General features: G+C 48.0%; 1 protein-coding gene across 9 annotated transcripts in view; it reads right to left on the bottom strand.

The window, feature by feature from the left end:
• The window catches only part of NEDD4L (NEDD4 like E3 ubiquitin protein ligase), a 333,206-nt gene that overhangs the window by 74,823 nt on the left and 242,416 nt on the right, over positions 1 to 15,967 (bottom strand). For all 9 annotated transcript variants that reach the window (XM_087869779.1, XM_045790183.2, XM_045790181.2 and 6 more), the window contains one exon: positions 5,199 to 5,249. In XM_087869779.1, the coding sequence (XP_087725905.1) occupies positions 5,199 to 5,249 (51 nt within the window). The remainder of the gene's footprint in view (positions 1 to 5,198; positions 5,250 to 15,967) is intronic.

The following is a 15,967-nucleotide window of genomic DNA, read 5'->3' on the forward strand; positions in this document are numbered from 1 at the left end:
ACTGAAATTCGAAAGCTATCCTGACTACCCTAAGTAGCACTTGATAAAACAGGAGAAACTAATGTTCTTAAAATAGCTCTCTCCAGCCCAGTGTGTTTCCCTTGGAGACAGAGATTTTGTAGCTGAATGGGGTGGGCTGGCTGGGGGCTCAAAGGGCAGTAGAGACACAACGGAAGGAGACGTCCAGAAAACTGCAGAGGCACAAGTGGCAAATACCTGCCAGAAAATGTCCCTCTGCGGTTAACACAAATCTGAGTTGTTTTGCCTCTAAATTATCAGTAAAGGCAAGTCATAAACCTGGAACATAAAAGTCATGAGCTTTTCAACCACCACCGCACCGCATTTCACAAACAGATGTAAAAACGGTAGTTGACGAGAAATCAGCAATCGCAGCCGAGTTACAGCTGAGTTTCCGGCCGGCGCCCCACTGCAAGGGAACCACCCAGCAAAGAAGAGCAGCTCAGTCTCGGCTGCGATACAGCTGTCAGGCTGGTAGGGGAACAACTACCTTCCTAAATGACCGAGTCTTGCCTGCTCCACACACCTCCAGCGAACGCTGCTGCCCAAGTCTCCCAGGTGACACGCATGTCATCTCGGTCTTCCGTGCCTCCACTCAGTGAGCCACAGAGCAGCGGAGAAGCCGGCTTACAGAGCGGGGTGGACACCTGGGGTCATCTATGCACACGCCCTCCTTTTACAGGTGACAACACAGAGGCCCAGGAAGGATTACGAGCTTATTAAGGTCACCCAGGCGACTCGCCCATCTCCCAGGTCCGAGTCAACAATTCTGGAGAGATCTTTTAAAGCCTGACCTTTGGAGACTTCCATGAATATGAAACTGATGTTTTCTTAATTTTCAGATCTGCATAAAAGGTCGTACCACCAACCTTATTTACTCTCCCCTGTCCCCCCTCTTCTCCTTTGCCTTGCTCCTGCCCTCAAAGATAAATAAAACGGACAAGAAGTAGGAAAGATGAGTGGCTCACCTGGCATGGGAGCAAAGGAAACAGAGGACCCTCCCGTTCTGAACTCTGTGCCCTGTTTCCTTTCCACGTTTTCTTCCAGGGATAAAACTGGGAGAACAGACTCTGAGGGCCGAGGAAGGACGAAAGTGAATCACAAGTCTAAAATGACTTGCTCTCCTCTGGAAGCATGTGAGGAGTATAAAGCATGGAGGGATCCATCATCACAGCGGGAAAAAGACTATTATTTCCTTTCACATGACCAATCCTTACTCTTTCCTGTTTAGGGGACAATGACGAAGCTGACACTGGCCTCCTCTGGCCATTGTGGTGGATAACTGAGGTGGTGACTCTGACCCATGGGGTACACCTGCTGCCCCACCTCTGTCCCGAGCACCTCCTTCCCTGGTCACCCCAGCAGAACGCCAGCTCAGCCCCTCACAACGGCCCACAGGGCCCAGCAGGGCCCATGAGTACTCCAGGGACCCACCGTTGGGCAGGGGGCCGAGGAGGACCCTTGTACACCAGGTCCAAGACGCCAAGGCACTTGTGACTTTGCACCGTGCACCAGTGCAAGGGGCTTCTCCTCAGCTATGCACTGAGAGGTAGGGTGGCTCTGACCCTCCAGTCCTTCCCAGCATCAACTTACAGCGGCCAAGGAAGGACAGCTTAGGCAAGCCACTGCTATGATCCTAAAAGCAAGGTTTTACATGGCAAACACCAATATCCCCTGGCAATGGAACCAATATGCCTCCAGAGTTTCAGCAAGGAAAGAAGGATCTTCAGCAAACATCAATTACTAGGTCTAAAATATTTAGTTTTCAAACATACACAAAATACAAAGTAGGATTTAAATTATCAAAAATAATTTCTTAACAATCACGAGAAATTACACTGCGTTTAGTTCTGCTGTCTTGGATCTTCTCCATGAAGCTCCTGACTTAGAAAACGGATTCATTCGAATTAAGGCAACTCCTTAGACCAGAATCAAGACACAGATGACTTCCTCTATAAGGAAGAGAAGTTTGTGGTATCTTGTGGCAGTAAGATAAAGACTCATTCTTGGTTTAAAATGCCTTAAAATGGGGCGCCTGGGTGGCTCAGCCATGAAGTGTCTGCCTTCGGCTCAAGTCATGAGACCAGAGTCCCAGGATCGAGGCCCGCATCCGGCTCCTTGCTCGGCAGGAAGCCTGCTTCTCCCTCTCACACTCCCCTTGCTTGTGTTCCCTCTCTTGCTGTCTCCGTCAAATAAATAAATAAAATCTTAAAAAATAAATAAATAAAATGCCTTAAAATAAGTAAGTGGAGATCGATCGATCTATCTATAGATACATCTCCATCTCACAACATGGAGGCAAATGCAATTAGGTATTTTGCTAATACAGATTTCAAAAAATAATAAAAAATACTTCTTTTTAATTTCTATTATTTCAAACATCTGGGCTTTTTATTACTACCTAAATTAAATGTTCTTGGTATAACAGACGTGTAGAACCAAAAAGAAACAGCCTCAGGTATGGGGGGGGGGGAATACCTGAAAAATCACTAAGTAAAACTGGGGGGGGGTTGGGAATCCCTCTAATAGCTAGAATTATTATCTGAAGAAAAGGGAATCCAGAATCATATATATATATTTTTAACCTAAGCCAGGGAACTCGGTCTCACCCTCACATGTGCTATCCAATATGGTGCCATTTGCCACATGCGGCTTTTTAAAACTTTTAATTTTAATTAATAACATGAAATAAAATGATAAATTCAGCTCCTTGGTCACACCGGCCCCATTTCAAATGCTCAGCCACCCCATGTGGCTGCTGTAATGAGTGACGGGGGAGGAAGCTTGCCTGCCTGGATTCCTCCTCCGAGACTAGAAGCAAGTCCACCAGCAAACAGCTGTTGAAGGAATACAGGCTCTATCAGCTCACGGGGCTGCGTAAAAATTAATTCATAACCAAACCCCCAGTCAGACACCGTCAACCTTGGAAAGGCTCGCCTGGTCGGCAATGGCAAATGTACACCACATTACTGCTCTCCCTATCTTTTCTCATCGCTAAGGAGACCATTTTCCTCATTTCTTTGATCTGAAATTTGATGAAGTTGACGAATACTGATCTGTAGCCATACGCAATCGGCCTCGACAATGGTCATGTAGCTACTGAGGAAAGAGCCATCACCACTGACTCCGCAGAACACATTCAAATGCTGACGCCCATTTCTCACACCCACATTTGTGTTCTTCAAACTCTAAGCACACGGTGTGATTTTCCCATGAGCGCCCCTCACGTACGATCAACCGTACACATGACAGCACCTCCAATGGAGCCCAAAAGCTGCATCCGTTCAGAATATGCTAGCTGGGTCTTACTGCCACTTGGAAGGTGAAGAATGCACCTCCCTTCCTCTCCTCCTGCTTCCTCTGTGGTCCATTTCCCGCACGGCACTTGGCTCCACAAAGCTAGTCCACTGGAAGTATGGAGACGACTGCACTCCAGTGTAAGCTCAGAGGCAAAACAGGGCGGCACCATCATGCACCCGGCTCAGGTCATAGAGCAGTTCTCAGTTCCCTCCAGGCATTCACTGGCTACTTTCTTGCACTGGCTGGTTTCTATTCCAGCCTCCAGCCCTGGCACCACTTCCTCCTCTGAAAGCTCACTCCTGCCTCCACCCAAACCGGAAGCCAAACTATTCCCTCTACTGACTCGGTCTCTGAAGAGGAACACTGTTCTGTTCTCTGGGAGTCCCACCCAACCTTTCAGAACCAATTTGCACTCAATCACTCAAACCAGGGACTGTCCGGCAGGCCGCTTACCAGCTTCCACTTACACCTCTGAGAGACTATTAGAACATATTTTGCCTTGACCGAGAGTCAAGGTTTTTATGTTAGGGAAAAGGGTGGTTAAGGATACCCGTGAAAGAACTGGCCAACCCACACTGCCTCAAAATGTGAGATTACAGCTTCAACCTGAAGAGTAGAAACAGAAGACCAACGTGTGTAGAAATACGTGGAGAGTCTTTCCTCGCCACCACTGAGACTTCCAAATCCTCTCAACGTGACTGTAAACGGATAACCGGGTTTCTGATGGCTTATGGAGTCAGCCTCATGCGCACACAGCAACTCTCTGCAAGTACCTTGGAGCTTCGGGTTTTTATATAGAAACAAAAATATCTTAATGGTATCAGTTTTGCTTCCATTTTTTGGGAAGGGAACGTGCTTGGAACCTTTCTTCCTTAATAGCTCCCCTGAGTAAATAAGATTAAATCGCTCGCTATCCCATGCCTTCACAACACAGTTTCGGAGCTTCCTGGGTAAGACATGGTCTTTCTTGGTATTTAACACACGGTAAGAGCCACGAGCTCAACACAGCGGTACCCCGACCCCCAGTGGTTTCAGTCACTATAGTTTATAGACTATTTATGCTATTGGCTCAGACAAAGCATGAAAAAAAGTTAACAGAATGCCCTTGAAAGGCAGGAACACTGGACTTATCCTCTCTCAGGTGCTCCTTGAGTCACTTTGTGCTAAGCTGAAATACAAGCCAATCCGCCTTTCGGCAAGGCCTCCAGGTCCCGTCTCCCCTTCTACCTACTGCCTCCGGAGTGTGCAGAAGACACCTTGAGCCTCAGCTGCTGGTCAAAAGCCCCAGCGCCTCTGCCACCCATCTGAGCAGAGAGGAGCAGCAGCAACACCGCACATGCTGACTCAGCGTAACTGCTAAAGCGGGAGTGGGTGTTTCCGGCTGACAAGTTCACTCAGAACAGACAGCAAATTCTGTCTCCATGCCGCCTGAGAAAAGCCATACACCCAAATCTGGGAAGCATTAGCTTATGTGGATGTAGCCCAAGAGAAACACACGTGCAATTTGAGACAAAGGGAACAAATGTCTGATCGGACCCAAAGGATGAATTTGAAAGTAAAGACACTAAAGGGACAAGAAGGAGGGTGTGACAGGCAAAGGGAGCTGTTTTATAGGATGTGACAAAGGAAGACCAGCCGAGAAAGAGGCTGGTGATGCAGACGGGCATAATGGATGATTTAGATACACCTGATTTTTACAATTAGGCTCTCTCCCATCCCCCACGAAAGGGCCACTTTCTAGAAAGGGACAGGGCCCGAGCACATGCTCATTTCAGCCTGCTCCACTGCCTCGAGAACTATTGCTCTGAAATACACCCAACCAGAAACCATTAGAAAGCACTGCTCACAGCACACCCCATAAAACAGGTAACGGTCCTTACCGGGAGATGACTGAGGGGTATGTCCACCTGTCCCAGGAAGTCGTCCCGCGTCTGTTGAAAAGAGAGCAAAGAGTTAATTAACGTCCCCATCTCTCCACTGAGCGTCAGCATTCTTAAAAATATTTAATATGTTTCTCTAATACAATGTTTCTGTGAAAAGTCACAGATGAAGGACACAGCATAAAGTCAGGGTACGCTAACAGTGTGGTATGGTGACAGACGGCGGCTATACTTGTGAGCACAGCCTGGTGTACAGACTTGTGCAATCACTATGTCACACACCTGAAACTAAGGTAACGCTGTATGTCAACTATACTTCAATTAAAAAGAAAAAAAATGTTTCTTTACAAATAGAGACGATGGACAGAGCCTGACACTGGAGCGCAGTGCGGACGGGTAGAGGCAGAGGTCCTGGTGCGTGGCAGACAGCCACTGCCTGGAGACCCGTGAGCCCAAGGCCATCTACACCAGACCTAGAGCTGCCCAAACCCCCGCAGGGCATCTGCTACCCACCTGAACGCAAACAAATCAACTCTTGGAATGGGGAGCATGCAATCAGTAAGGGAGGGGACACTCCGGACCACAGACGGTTTGGGGTCGCAGGTGGCCCAGTTTACAGAGAAGACAGTAATGAAATGTTGGGAACACTCTAATATTTATCAAGTGATGCAAAGAGCTTCCTGAGAGCTGAGAGTCCAGGGAAAAGTGTAATAATCTAGTGATTAATACATCTTAGAAATTACTTCTCACACACACAAAAAATGGCCTCAAGCTTTCAATCTTCTAAGTACACTACTCTGGAATCCAAGTTCAGGGACTAGTTTGCTGGTTAATTTCTGGACACACCATACTTCTTCCTGTCTCTATCCTACCACATAGCATAATCTTTCTGACTTGAGATTGAAAGGGGGCTTGTGAGCCCCTCCAAATGAGAGTCTGGGAGTCACCTGGGAAATCATAACTCAGGTTCTGGGGTCAGCGGCCTGGACCACAGGGCATCCGACAGGTCTTGCTGACTCTATGTCCTGCTGTAGGGGTGCCTGTGTCATAGCTTCATGACATTAGGTGACCCCGGGGTGTAAGTCTGTTACCCTTATATAAAAACACGTAGTTGCTCCTACCATATTCAAAATGCCTAAAAGCTTGGAAGTTCTTTAGGGGTAATCCATCCTGTCCCATAGCTAGCCTGAGGAAAAGCCCAAAAGAGAATCCAGACCTCCTAACCCCAAATCCTGGGCTCTTTTCACTCTTCCCTGGTTTACCGAGGAGTTCTCTAAATTTACAGAAACTACTTGAAAAACCTCTCTTCTTGCATTTAAAAAGCAGCATCTGGTAAATACGAATGAGATTTATTGAAATGATTTGCTAAAAGCTAAGGATTGCGTTATAGGTAGTTAAAAAAAAATTTGATTAAGTAGAAAGCTACCAACCTCCTCTAAACGATGCAGAAAAGACCGTGAAAAATCAGGTACCACTGGACAGGTGTACTTGAAGCGTACGACTACCCCCAATCCTGCTGACGGGATTCTCCTTTTCTTTTCTTGGCTACACCCGCTACAGCCCACCACGGAGACACCTCCTCCAGCACAAAGCTACAGGTAGGTGCCGATTACTGGCATAGACCTGAACAAAAGCGGCCGTCAGCAGAAGGTCCAGAAAAGGCAGACATCTTTGCCAGCCAAAGAGATGGGGGGCATTCCCGCTCTCCACTAGACTATTATTTTTTATAATAATTTTTTATTATGTTAGTCACCATACAGTACATCCCAAGTTTTTGATGTAAAGTTCCATGATTCATTATTTGCGTATAACACCCAGTGCACTATGCAATACGTGCCCTCCTTACTACCCATCACCAGCCTATCCCAATCCCCCACCCCCCTCCCCTCTAAAGCCCTCAGTTTGTTTCCCAGAGTCCATAGTCTCTCATGGTTCATTATAAAGTTAGTGGGAATGGTAGTTAACTCTACTATCAAAAACCGGAAGTGTGTTGACTACTGACCGTTAAGTTGGACGTCTACCTAATGTGAGTAGTGCTACTGCCACTTGCCCCAGCCCCTCCTGCCACCAGTGAAGGAAGAGGATGCACGTGCAAACATCAGAAGAAGATGGGCTTACCCAAAGGAGTTCCATACCCTCCCATCTCTGAAATGCTGCTCCTCAATTATTAACCTAAGTGCATCTTAATAAAAACTCACAAAACACCTGCATGCCCAAGTTGTTCTGCTGGGGAGAGGTTGTTAGAGTTCTAAACCGGTCAAGGGCCTGCAGCTTGGCCCAGGCACCTGCCACTAAGGGCCACAGGAGTGAAGCTGGTGCCATGCTCAGGCCGCATCTAATGCTCACAGCAACTGCAGGAGGTGGGGACTATTATGATGCCCATTTCACAGATGGGGAACCTGGAGACCAGAGAAGTGTGTGACCTCTTCAAAGTTCCTATTTGGGCAGGCTGGTTCTAGAGACCGGGCTCTAAACGCGTACTCCGTCCTCCATCTCAGGAGATGGCAGAAAGCACGGCTGCGCACCAGCTCTGGGCTTCTCCCTGGAACATGGCTCAATACAGTGCGGATGGGAAGAGATTCTGAGGACAGCAGTGTGACGAGACTTGGTGGGGTCCTCTGAAAATGCCCGTGTGGGGCATTCTCTATGACGGTATCTCCTGTTTGGACTCTGCTACTGTCCTCAACTAGAGCAGGTCACCGAATCCCTGGGGCACTGGCTGTCAAGCTGGCAGCTTCCCTCGGACATGAATAGGTTTTCTCACTCAACTGAACACACCATTTCTCAAAACAGCCAAGATGAAGCAACCTCACCCATGAAGCAAACCGAAGGCTCTCGCTGGCTTGCATCAAGGCTGACGGTAGTTAAGACCAGGTTTGAAATAAAATAAGCACCAAATACGGAATGGCACATGGTCCAGAAAAAACTGGCTTACACGGACGTTTCACCAAATGGAACATGCTGGTGAGACCTAGGTTTTCAAATCATCCCACTGTTGCCAGAACTACAGAAAGTTTAGGAAATGTAATAAAACACTTAGGTTAATGACATCATACCAATCTTAAAACACATCTTCAGTTCCACAGGCGATAGCTAGCAGGGGGTCAGAGAGCCTTCTGGTGGTCTGCATGCCAAGACCAGAAGCAGGAGTGTCTCAAGGACACCGGGGTGTGCTGCTGCGGTAGGATTCCCACCCATGGGCCCTGCACAATGTCTGAAGCCACCACAACATCCTGACGTCGTTGCTGCCACAGGATGACATCTTACACCAGTGTTATGAAAATATATTCAGCAATTTTCATAATTTCTATTATGCAGTTATTTCCATCAAGCGTCATGTTACCTATGAGAGCCTATGAAAACCACGTTGGTTTCAGCTCATATGGTGAACACTGGTATTTCTTGTGCTTATTTTTAAGAGGTAAGTAACTGCTGTCAATCCCAACCTTAATTACCTGTTGTACTATTCCAGAGGCTGAAAATGTGCCGATTAGTAACACAGTTACAAACGTTCCCTCCTGACACCCACCAAGTTATTTTCCAACATAATGACAAGGCAAAAGGGAGCCCCTGAAATGTGTCAGATAAGGTGAAGCGAAAACCTATATTCCATTACTGGAAAATACCAGACGCTGTCTTAGAGCTTGCCCTCTAAATGATGATTAATGGTCTTGAAGACTGCCCCTCCCCTCTTTAAAAACAACTACTCCCATTTAAATAAGAAGGAAAGGGACAAGTGTGTGCCATCACCATGGAGAGGTAGGCTGCCACCCCATGTGAATGCTACCGGAATCTGAAGCCTGGGGACGAGGACAACAGCTCTGATGAAACCCTAGGACAGCCCTCGGGCATCTCCCAAGCTCCGCTGTGTGCACGCTGGCCTGAGCTGCCAGCAGTCACGTGGACCCCAGGCTCTGCTGCCTTCGCAAAATAACTTGAGACTCAATTTGTCAAAGAACACATCCACTTAAGAAACAAGAGACTTTTGGTCTTTAGAACTGTCCTCGAAGGATGTGATGAGAGGAGGACCACAGAGGTCGTGGTGGAACAGGGCTAGGACTCTGTATATCACATCCAAGTGGAAGGGAGAGCAGAAGCTGTGTGGGGAGAGAAGCACCAGAAGCAAGGGGGGGGGGGACAGGTGTGGCTGGGCAGTGATTTTCTTTTTTTTTTTAAGATTTATTTATTCACCAGAGAGAGAGAGAGAGAGAATATGGGAAGGAACAGAGGGAGAGAGAGAATCTCAAGCAGAACCCCTGCTGAGTGCAGAACCTGACGTGGGGCTCGATCTCATGACCCTGAGATCATGACCTGAGCTGAAACCAAGAGTCTGACCCTTCGCCGACTAAGCCGCCCGGTGCCCTAGGGCAGTGAGTTTTAAACAGGAGTTTAAACAGGAGTTGCAATCCCGCTGGCAGCTCAAGAGAAGATTTTTTAAGTGAAGTAGCTAGAGATAGAAAATATTAGTGCCTCACGTGAATGCAGTGATTCAAGGAAACTGTCTGTTACATACATGTGGGAATGTGTACGAAGTTATAATCTTAATTTCTTTTTTTGTGTCACGATCAAAAGTTTAAAAGCCTCTCAAACTACATTAAGTGGAAACCATCTACTACGACCAACTGCCTGGAGTTTTAGCCTAGAAATTATTAAACAGTGACTTCCAAGAAGATTATATCTAGAATTTCTCAAGACAAATGGAAGAGACGTACAGAGGAATCAGACCGTAAGCTACAGAGAAAGAATGCAGGAGTAAAAATGTATAGCACGACCAGACTTTCATCTATTACAAGCTAAGGTACACATCACCACCCTAACACTGAGCCAGAAAAAGCCCTCTGCTTTCCCACTGAGCCACTAAACGCGACGTCCTGTCTGCCGCTTCCTTCAAAGCACGTGGCCCCGCGCTCCGCACCGGGACTCAGTCGATGGGGGAAACGGCTTCTATTTTTAGAGTGACTTGGGAAGTATGTGCTCTGAATGATCTCAATAATGAATGGCTTGAGAACCTTTTACAGAAGCTTTTAGACAAAATGTTATAAATATCTGAACTCAACAGCCTCGTGTCTGAGAGTCACCTGAATGTCGATCTGCATTTAGTGGTAGGTGCTGTCTCATTCCTCACGAAAGCACGAAGCCGGCTTTGTCATCACTCACAAGGGGAAGGGCGGGCGACGGGCTCGTTTCTCCTTCCACTTGTCCCACACATCAGCGTCTGCCGCGTGGACAGAACGGCTGTGGCTCACGCCGAGAGAGAGAGTCCGGCCTCCATCTGCCCCACGCTCAGCAAAATCCAACGTGTCACCACCTGGCCCCTCTGGCTTTCAGGGTGAATGGCTTCAAAATACGTCACCGAAGTTACCTTCATCAAGGAGTCGAGCGGCATTCTGCTAACACCCAAAAGGTGCCACCATGAAATGCTCTCTGAACGTACGTGCTCTTGCCAAAACTCACTGGGTAGGCCCCAGAACACAGAACCAAACATAACTCCCATCCTTTTCCATAAAAACACACAGGACTTTCACTTTGCTCGCCCCTCCGCCGTTTAGTGTTGAGGGACAAGACCTCCCATTCACGAAAACAGAGCAAGGTGTGCCCTGGCGACGCTGGCTCTTACTTACAATAACAAACAAGACTTCCATGTCAACAGATGTCAGAGCAAACTCGCAGGACCTCTACAGGCTCCTGTAACCTCACACCGCGACGGCAGGCAGAATTTAATCATGCCGGAGGAATGTGTGATCGTGAAGATTATCCCTTATTTTAAAGGACACTTTGCTCAAAATTCAGAATGCAAAACAGAAGGGGAACACGGAGCAAAGCAGCACGCCGCTGGCGAAGACTACGGCAGGAGCTGTCTGGCTTTCATCCCGGGGCAGGACCCGCCCAGTCCCAACAGCTGTGAGAGGGCACTTGTGCGCGGGGCTCAAAGGGACTCCCAGCTGCTGCAGGTAGCCGGTCATCACATGAGGGACGAGAGGTGCACAGTGTCCCCTCCTTCCTCAGTGGGTGGAGACGGCTCAAGAACATTCAGTCCTCGCCCTGCTCCCAACGAAAGCAGACTCCAGGGCCCGTGTCAAAGGAGGGCCGCAGAGATCACCGCTTACTCCAGTGGGAGCACTGCATCTGAATTTCGCATCCCATCAGCTCTGGGGGTGGGAACTCTGGGAAAGAACTCTGGGGACCAGACACACAGAACGGGACATCCTGAAGGTTCCAGAGACAAGGTGCCCTTGCTCCTTCCGGAGAGAAACTAACCAGCCCTGCGCAACAGAAACAGAACGTGAGCCGCATCTAGAACTTGAAAAATTCTAATGGTCACAGTTCGGGTAAAGAACAGGTGTAATTCTAAGAATGTATTGTAGGTGTCCCAATACATCCAAAATATCATTTCAACGTGTAACCGACACAAAGATTACTACTGAAGTATTTCACATTCTTTTCACTGTCTCTGAAATCGGCCCGTGTCTGCGGCTTGTGGCACACCTCGACGGGGACCATTCGCATCTCCGGGCGGCCAGGCCGGCACCACACGGCCCAGCTGCCACCGCGGGAACACCACAGGGGGAGGGACTCAGTCTGCCAAGGGTCAAGAGCAGGCACAGCTTCACAAAGGGCATCCTCTCAAGCAGGGCGCCGAAGTGGGCGTTGGCCAGGGGCACGGCCGGGGCGGCAGGGGTAGCGTGTGCAGGCAGAGGCGCTGGCCTGAGGCTGCACAAGAGCGCGCGGCAGGGTAAGGAAGAGGAGGTACGGGGCACGACTGGCGGGGCTGCATTTTAGAAAGGTCCCCTGACCGCCGGAAGGAGAAGTGACTGGAGGGGGGAGACGCGAGAGGAGAAAGAGAGCAGAGGAGGGCAAGCCGCTGTCTGGATGAGGCAGCACGAGGGGCTGGACCAGGCAGGTGAGTGGAGGGCGCTGCCCCGGACCCTCCCGGTCACTGTGCAGTGAGGGAACAGGCAGGATCACGGACGCCGAGTCGTCACCGCAGTGCCCATCAGAACATTCGGAAGCCGGTGTTACTGCCGTGAATGAAGCAGCAGCACGGACGGCGACGGCACTGACCTCACAACGACACAAAGCCAACGCACGAGATGGTGGAGGAGAAGGCCAAGGAAGGGGGGAAGGTGTGGCCAGGCTGCTGTCCCATCTCGGGCCGTGGGCTGCCTGCAGGCTGCAGTGTTTGCAAAGAGAAGTCTTCCCCTTCAGTCCAGAGAAGCTTGGTGACACAGACCTAGAGAATAGACTGTCCCCTACAATCGTCTTTGTCTTCGGGGGAAGGAAGAGGCCAAGGGCCGTCACCCACCACAGGGTCTGGGGCACAGCCTGGCGTCACAATGACGCATTGTCACACCTGCTGCAGAGCTCCCCGGCCGCACCAGTAACACGGACGGTTTCCGAAAATGTTGTGTTTCTGATTTGATCCTACAACTATTTTAATTCCTCAAGATTTCAGAACAATTTTCTTAAGAGAAGGATCTCATTTCTTCTCTGGAGAAGTTTTAAAATCAAATTTTTTTGCAAGTCATTTAAATAATAGATTATATGCATAAATGAAAAAAAAAATAAAGTGAGGGTACTTTTGGATTCTTTCCGAACTTGGCTACCAAAGAGCAGACCTACGTAACCTGAAGAAATTCACCACATACGCCTTTTGTAGCCAGAGCAGGTCAAGGAATGATGGGGATATTGGGGAAAGGGGAACTTCAGTGACCGGAGCGCAATGTTTGATTTCGTTAGCGTGTGTCCTACTACAAGCTCTTCCTCACACATCTCGGGGCATCTGAAACTAGCAGTCCATCTCCCTGCCTGGCTAGCCAATGGTCTGGCCGTGTGGAGAACCACACTCAAGCCACGAGAGACTACAGGTAACTCAATGTGGTCTCGTTCTTGGAATTTCAATGAGTGACGAGTCTGAACTTGAGGTTCTATAGGTTTACACACAGCCACCGACTGACTTTTCATAAAGGCTGCATGAAAACGGCCCTGGCACGAGCTCCGGCATCCCAGGTAGATCCTGGTTAGTCTCTTTTCAGCGCTGCCCATGCTCTGGCCGCAATCACATCTCCGGCCAGTAGACTCCGTCAAAGTTTGCTGGGGGAAGAGCTCCAGCCACAGTTTGGGAAAGGACTTCAAGACTGCAAGGAATAATAAGCTAATGTGTAGCTCACCTATTATGTGCCCAGAAACTGTGGTTTGCAGGTTAAAAAACTTGCCCAAGGTCACTGAGCTGGTAAGTAGTGGCCAGAATGTGAACCCGGGCAGTCTGGCTCCAGAGGCCGTGCTCTTACCAGAACAATATAGAGCCTGTAACTTCACACCGGGTCTTACGGAAAACCCTGAACAGGCTCCCCTCCTTCCGATCAGGAACTAGGGTTTGCTATGCTGTGTGTCCTCAACTGCACATCTCCTCAGGGTTACACCTGCCAGATTCAGTGCTTGCAACCTGCAAATTTCTAAGGAACATAATCTGGGCTTTATTTGTGCTTATTCTTGTGCATGTTCTTCTTTCATCTATATGCTAATAAAAAATGAAATGAATAAAGTGTTAAGTTTGAAAGAGAAATGACATGGAGCTGAATGATTTTTCTTCTTACTAACCACTCTCCCACCCCAACCCCCCATATCTTTCAAAGTGGAACTCTTTAAACTGGAGTGTGCACTCCTCCGGGGAGATACAAGGACTTTCCGGGACCTTGGGCGTGGGATGTTTTAAAGAAGTAACTTTCTATATCCTGCCTTTCCTTCCCTACCTGCTCTCACCCAAATCACAACCCTCCCCCCTCCTGCTTTCCAAAGAAAGGTGTACTTCTCAGCCATCCTGAAGCTCACCAGCATGCATATGGTTGGGTATAAAAGCACAGGACGAAGGGAAGGCTTTGAAAAATGCACAGCCCCAGAGGGAGCAAAGAGAGTGGAGAGAACATGAGAGAGATGTATTATTTGACCATTGCCTGGGTGACAGGCTCAGGGAATGGAAAGTCTTGCTTATCTATCATTTATCCACCCAATTTCTTAGCTGATTTTTAAAAAATGAAGTCAGATTTTTAGTGACAGGAAATAAGCTTCATATAGCTGTCTGTTTTAAACAATAAAGAATGATTTTGTTAATTTTATGGCAGATATTTTCCATAAGATGAGCCATGTGTGCAATTACAAAATGAAAAACTCCAAATTTTCCAAATACTCAACACACTAGAAATTACATCTTTTGCAACTACTGGACTAATAACTTACGGAGCTGATAAATTACAGGTGTCAAAAAATGTATGAGAAAACAATTTTTTTCAAAACTGTGAGAGACACAGTTCTTCCAAATTCTTCAAAAGGTTCACTGAGCAAAAATGTTTGGAGACGACAGTTTAAAGCATACAATCTATCATAACGCCAAGCCATTAACTAGGTTGTTATTAAAAAGTTTCCCTCAAAGCTCATTAAGTATTTAAAGCTTCCTCCTCTGGGGCACAGGATTTGTAGCTAGCAATGAAAGTGAAAACAAAGATGAAAATTGAAAACAAAAATCACCTCCCTTCTATAAACAATGTTGGTGAGAAACATAGTCTGGAGAGGAAAACTTCCAAGCTTTGTGAAAAATTACCCAGATGATTATGTAACACGTAGCCTAAGAGTAAACCATTTAAAATAAGAAATCTGAAGGATGGGGAGAAATTTATGTCAATTTAAGATTCTGGGAGGTGGAAACTTAAGACCAGATTATGTCCCCTCTTTCACTCCCTACAAGCTACTGAGGCCACAATGGGGCACAGAGCCCAGCTTTCCCCCCTTCCCGCCCCATCTTGCCAGTCTCCTAGAGACAGAATAATGTCAAAAGGTACCTGAGTCACGTCTTTCTGAGCAGGACGGGCAGGACTGAGGTGTGGAGTTAACGAGGGGCTCTCCAGGCCTGGCTGGACATTAGAATCTCCTGAGAAGTCCAAAAAACCCAGGTACCCAGGCTTTTCCTAGATAATGAAATTTCTGGTAGAGGGGCCCAGACATAGATGTGCTTCGAAAGTTCTCCGGCTGAGGGGAGCCTGGGTGGTGCAGTTGGTTAAGCATCTGACTCTTGATTTCAGCTGAGGTCATGATCTTAGGGTTAGGAGATTGAGCCCCATGTTGGGAGGGGGAGAGCTGCTTAAGACTCTCCCTCTGCCCCACCCACCCCCTAAATAAAGCTCTCCAGCTTATTCCTATCTGTTGACAGCTACTGAGTAAACCTCTCGGTTTTCCTCATTCCCAAGAGAAACTAATTACCTGTGAATTTCTACCTGTGAAACTGGTAGAATTTCACTGATCAGCAACCTGACGTTAAGCTGCCATCTCTAAAAGTATATAATAGTACCCCTGGCCTCTCCTTCCCATCTTCCCTCATTTGTGCCTCTACTGTCCTAGCTGGACCCATTTACACATGTTGGTGAAAGAAATGCCTGGGCCCAGAATGTGGCTGTGATGCGGGAGGGGGATGCATTCTGGCTGCCCCTGTTTAGCCCTCTGGTCTAATAGCAGGAGGATATGAACAGGAGTAAGACTCACAGGTGCACAAAGCAGAGCGATTTCACTGGTTGTGCCAAGGACTATCTGCCTGCCACTCTAATTCGGGGGCTAAAAAGACAAATCCTGTTTCAAAACAGAATCAGAGAATGGGATTCTCAGGAAGGACCTCCAAAGTGCAAACATCGGAGACTAGTATCTCTACCCATCCCTTTCAAGCGGTTACTCAGCCTGCCTGGTTCTGACCAACCCTGATGGAGCGGAGCACTCAAAACCAAGGC

This window comes from Ursus americanus, chromosome 19, assembly GCF_024610735.1.
Source record: "Ursus americanus isolate L20-20 chromosome 19, mUrsAme1.1.p, whole genome shotgun sequence".
NCBI classification, from domain to species: Eukaryota; Metazoa; Chordata; class Mammalia; order Carnivora; family Ursidae; genus Ursus; species Ursus americanus.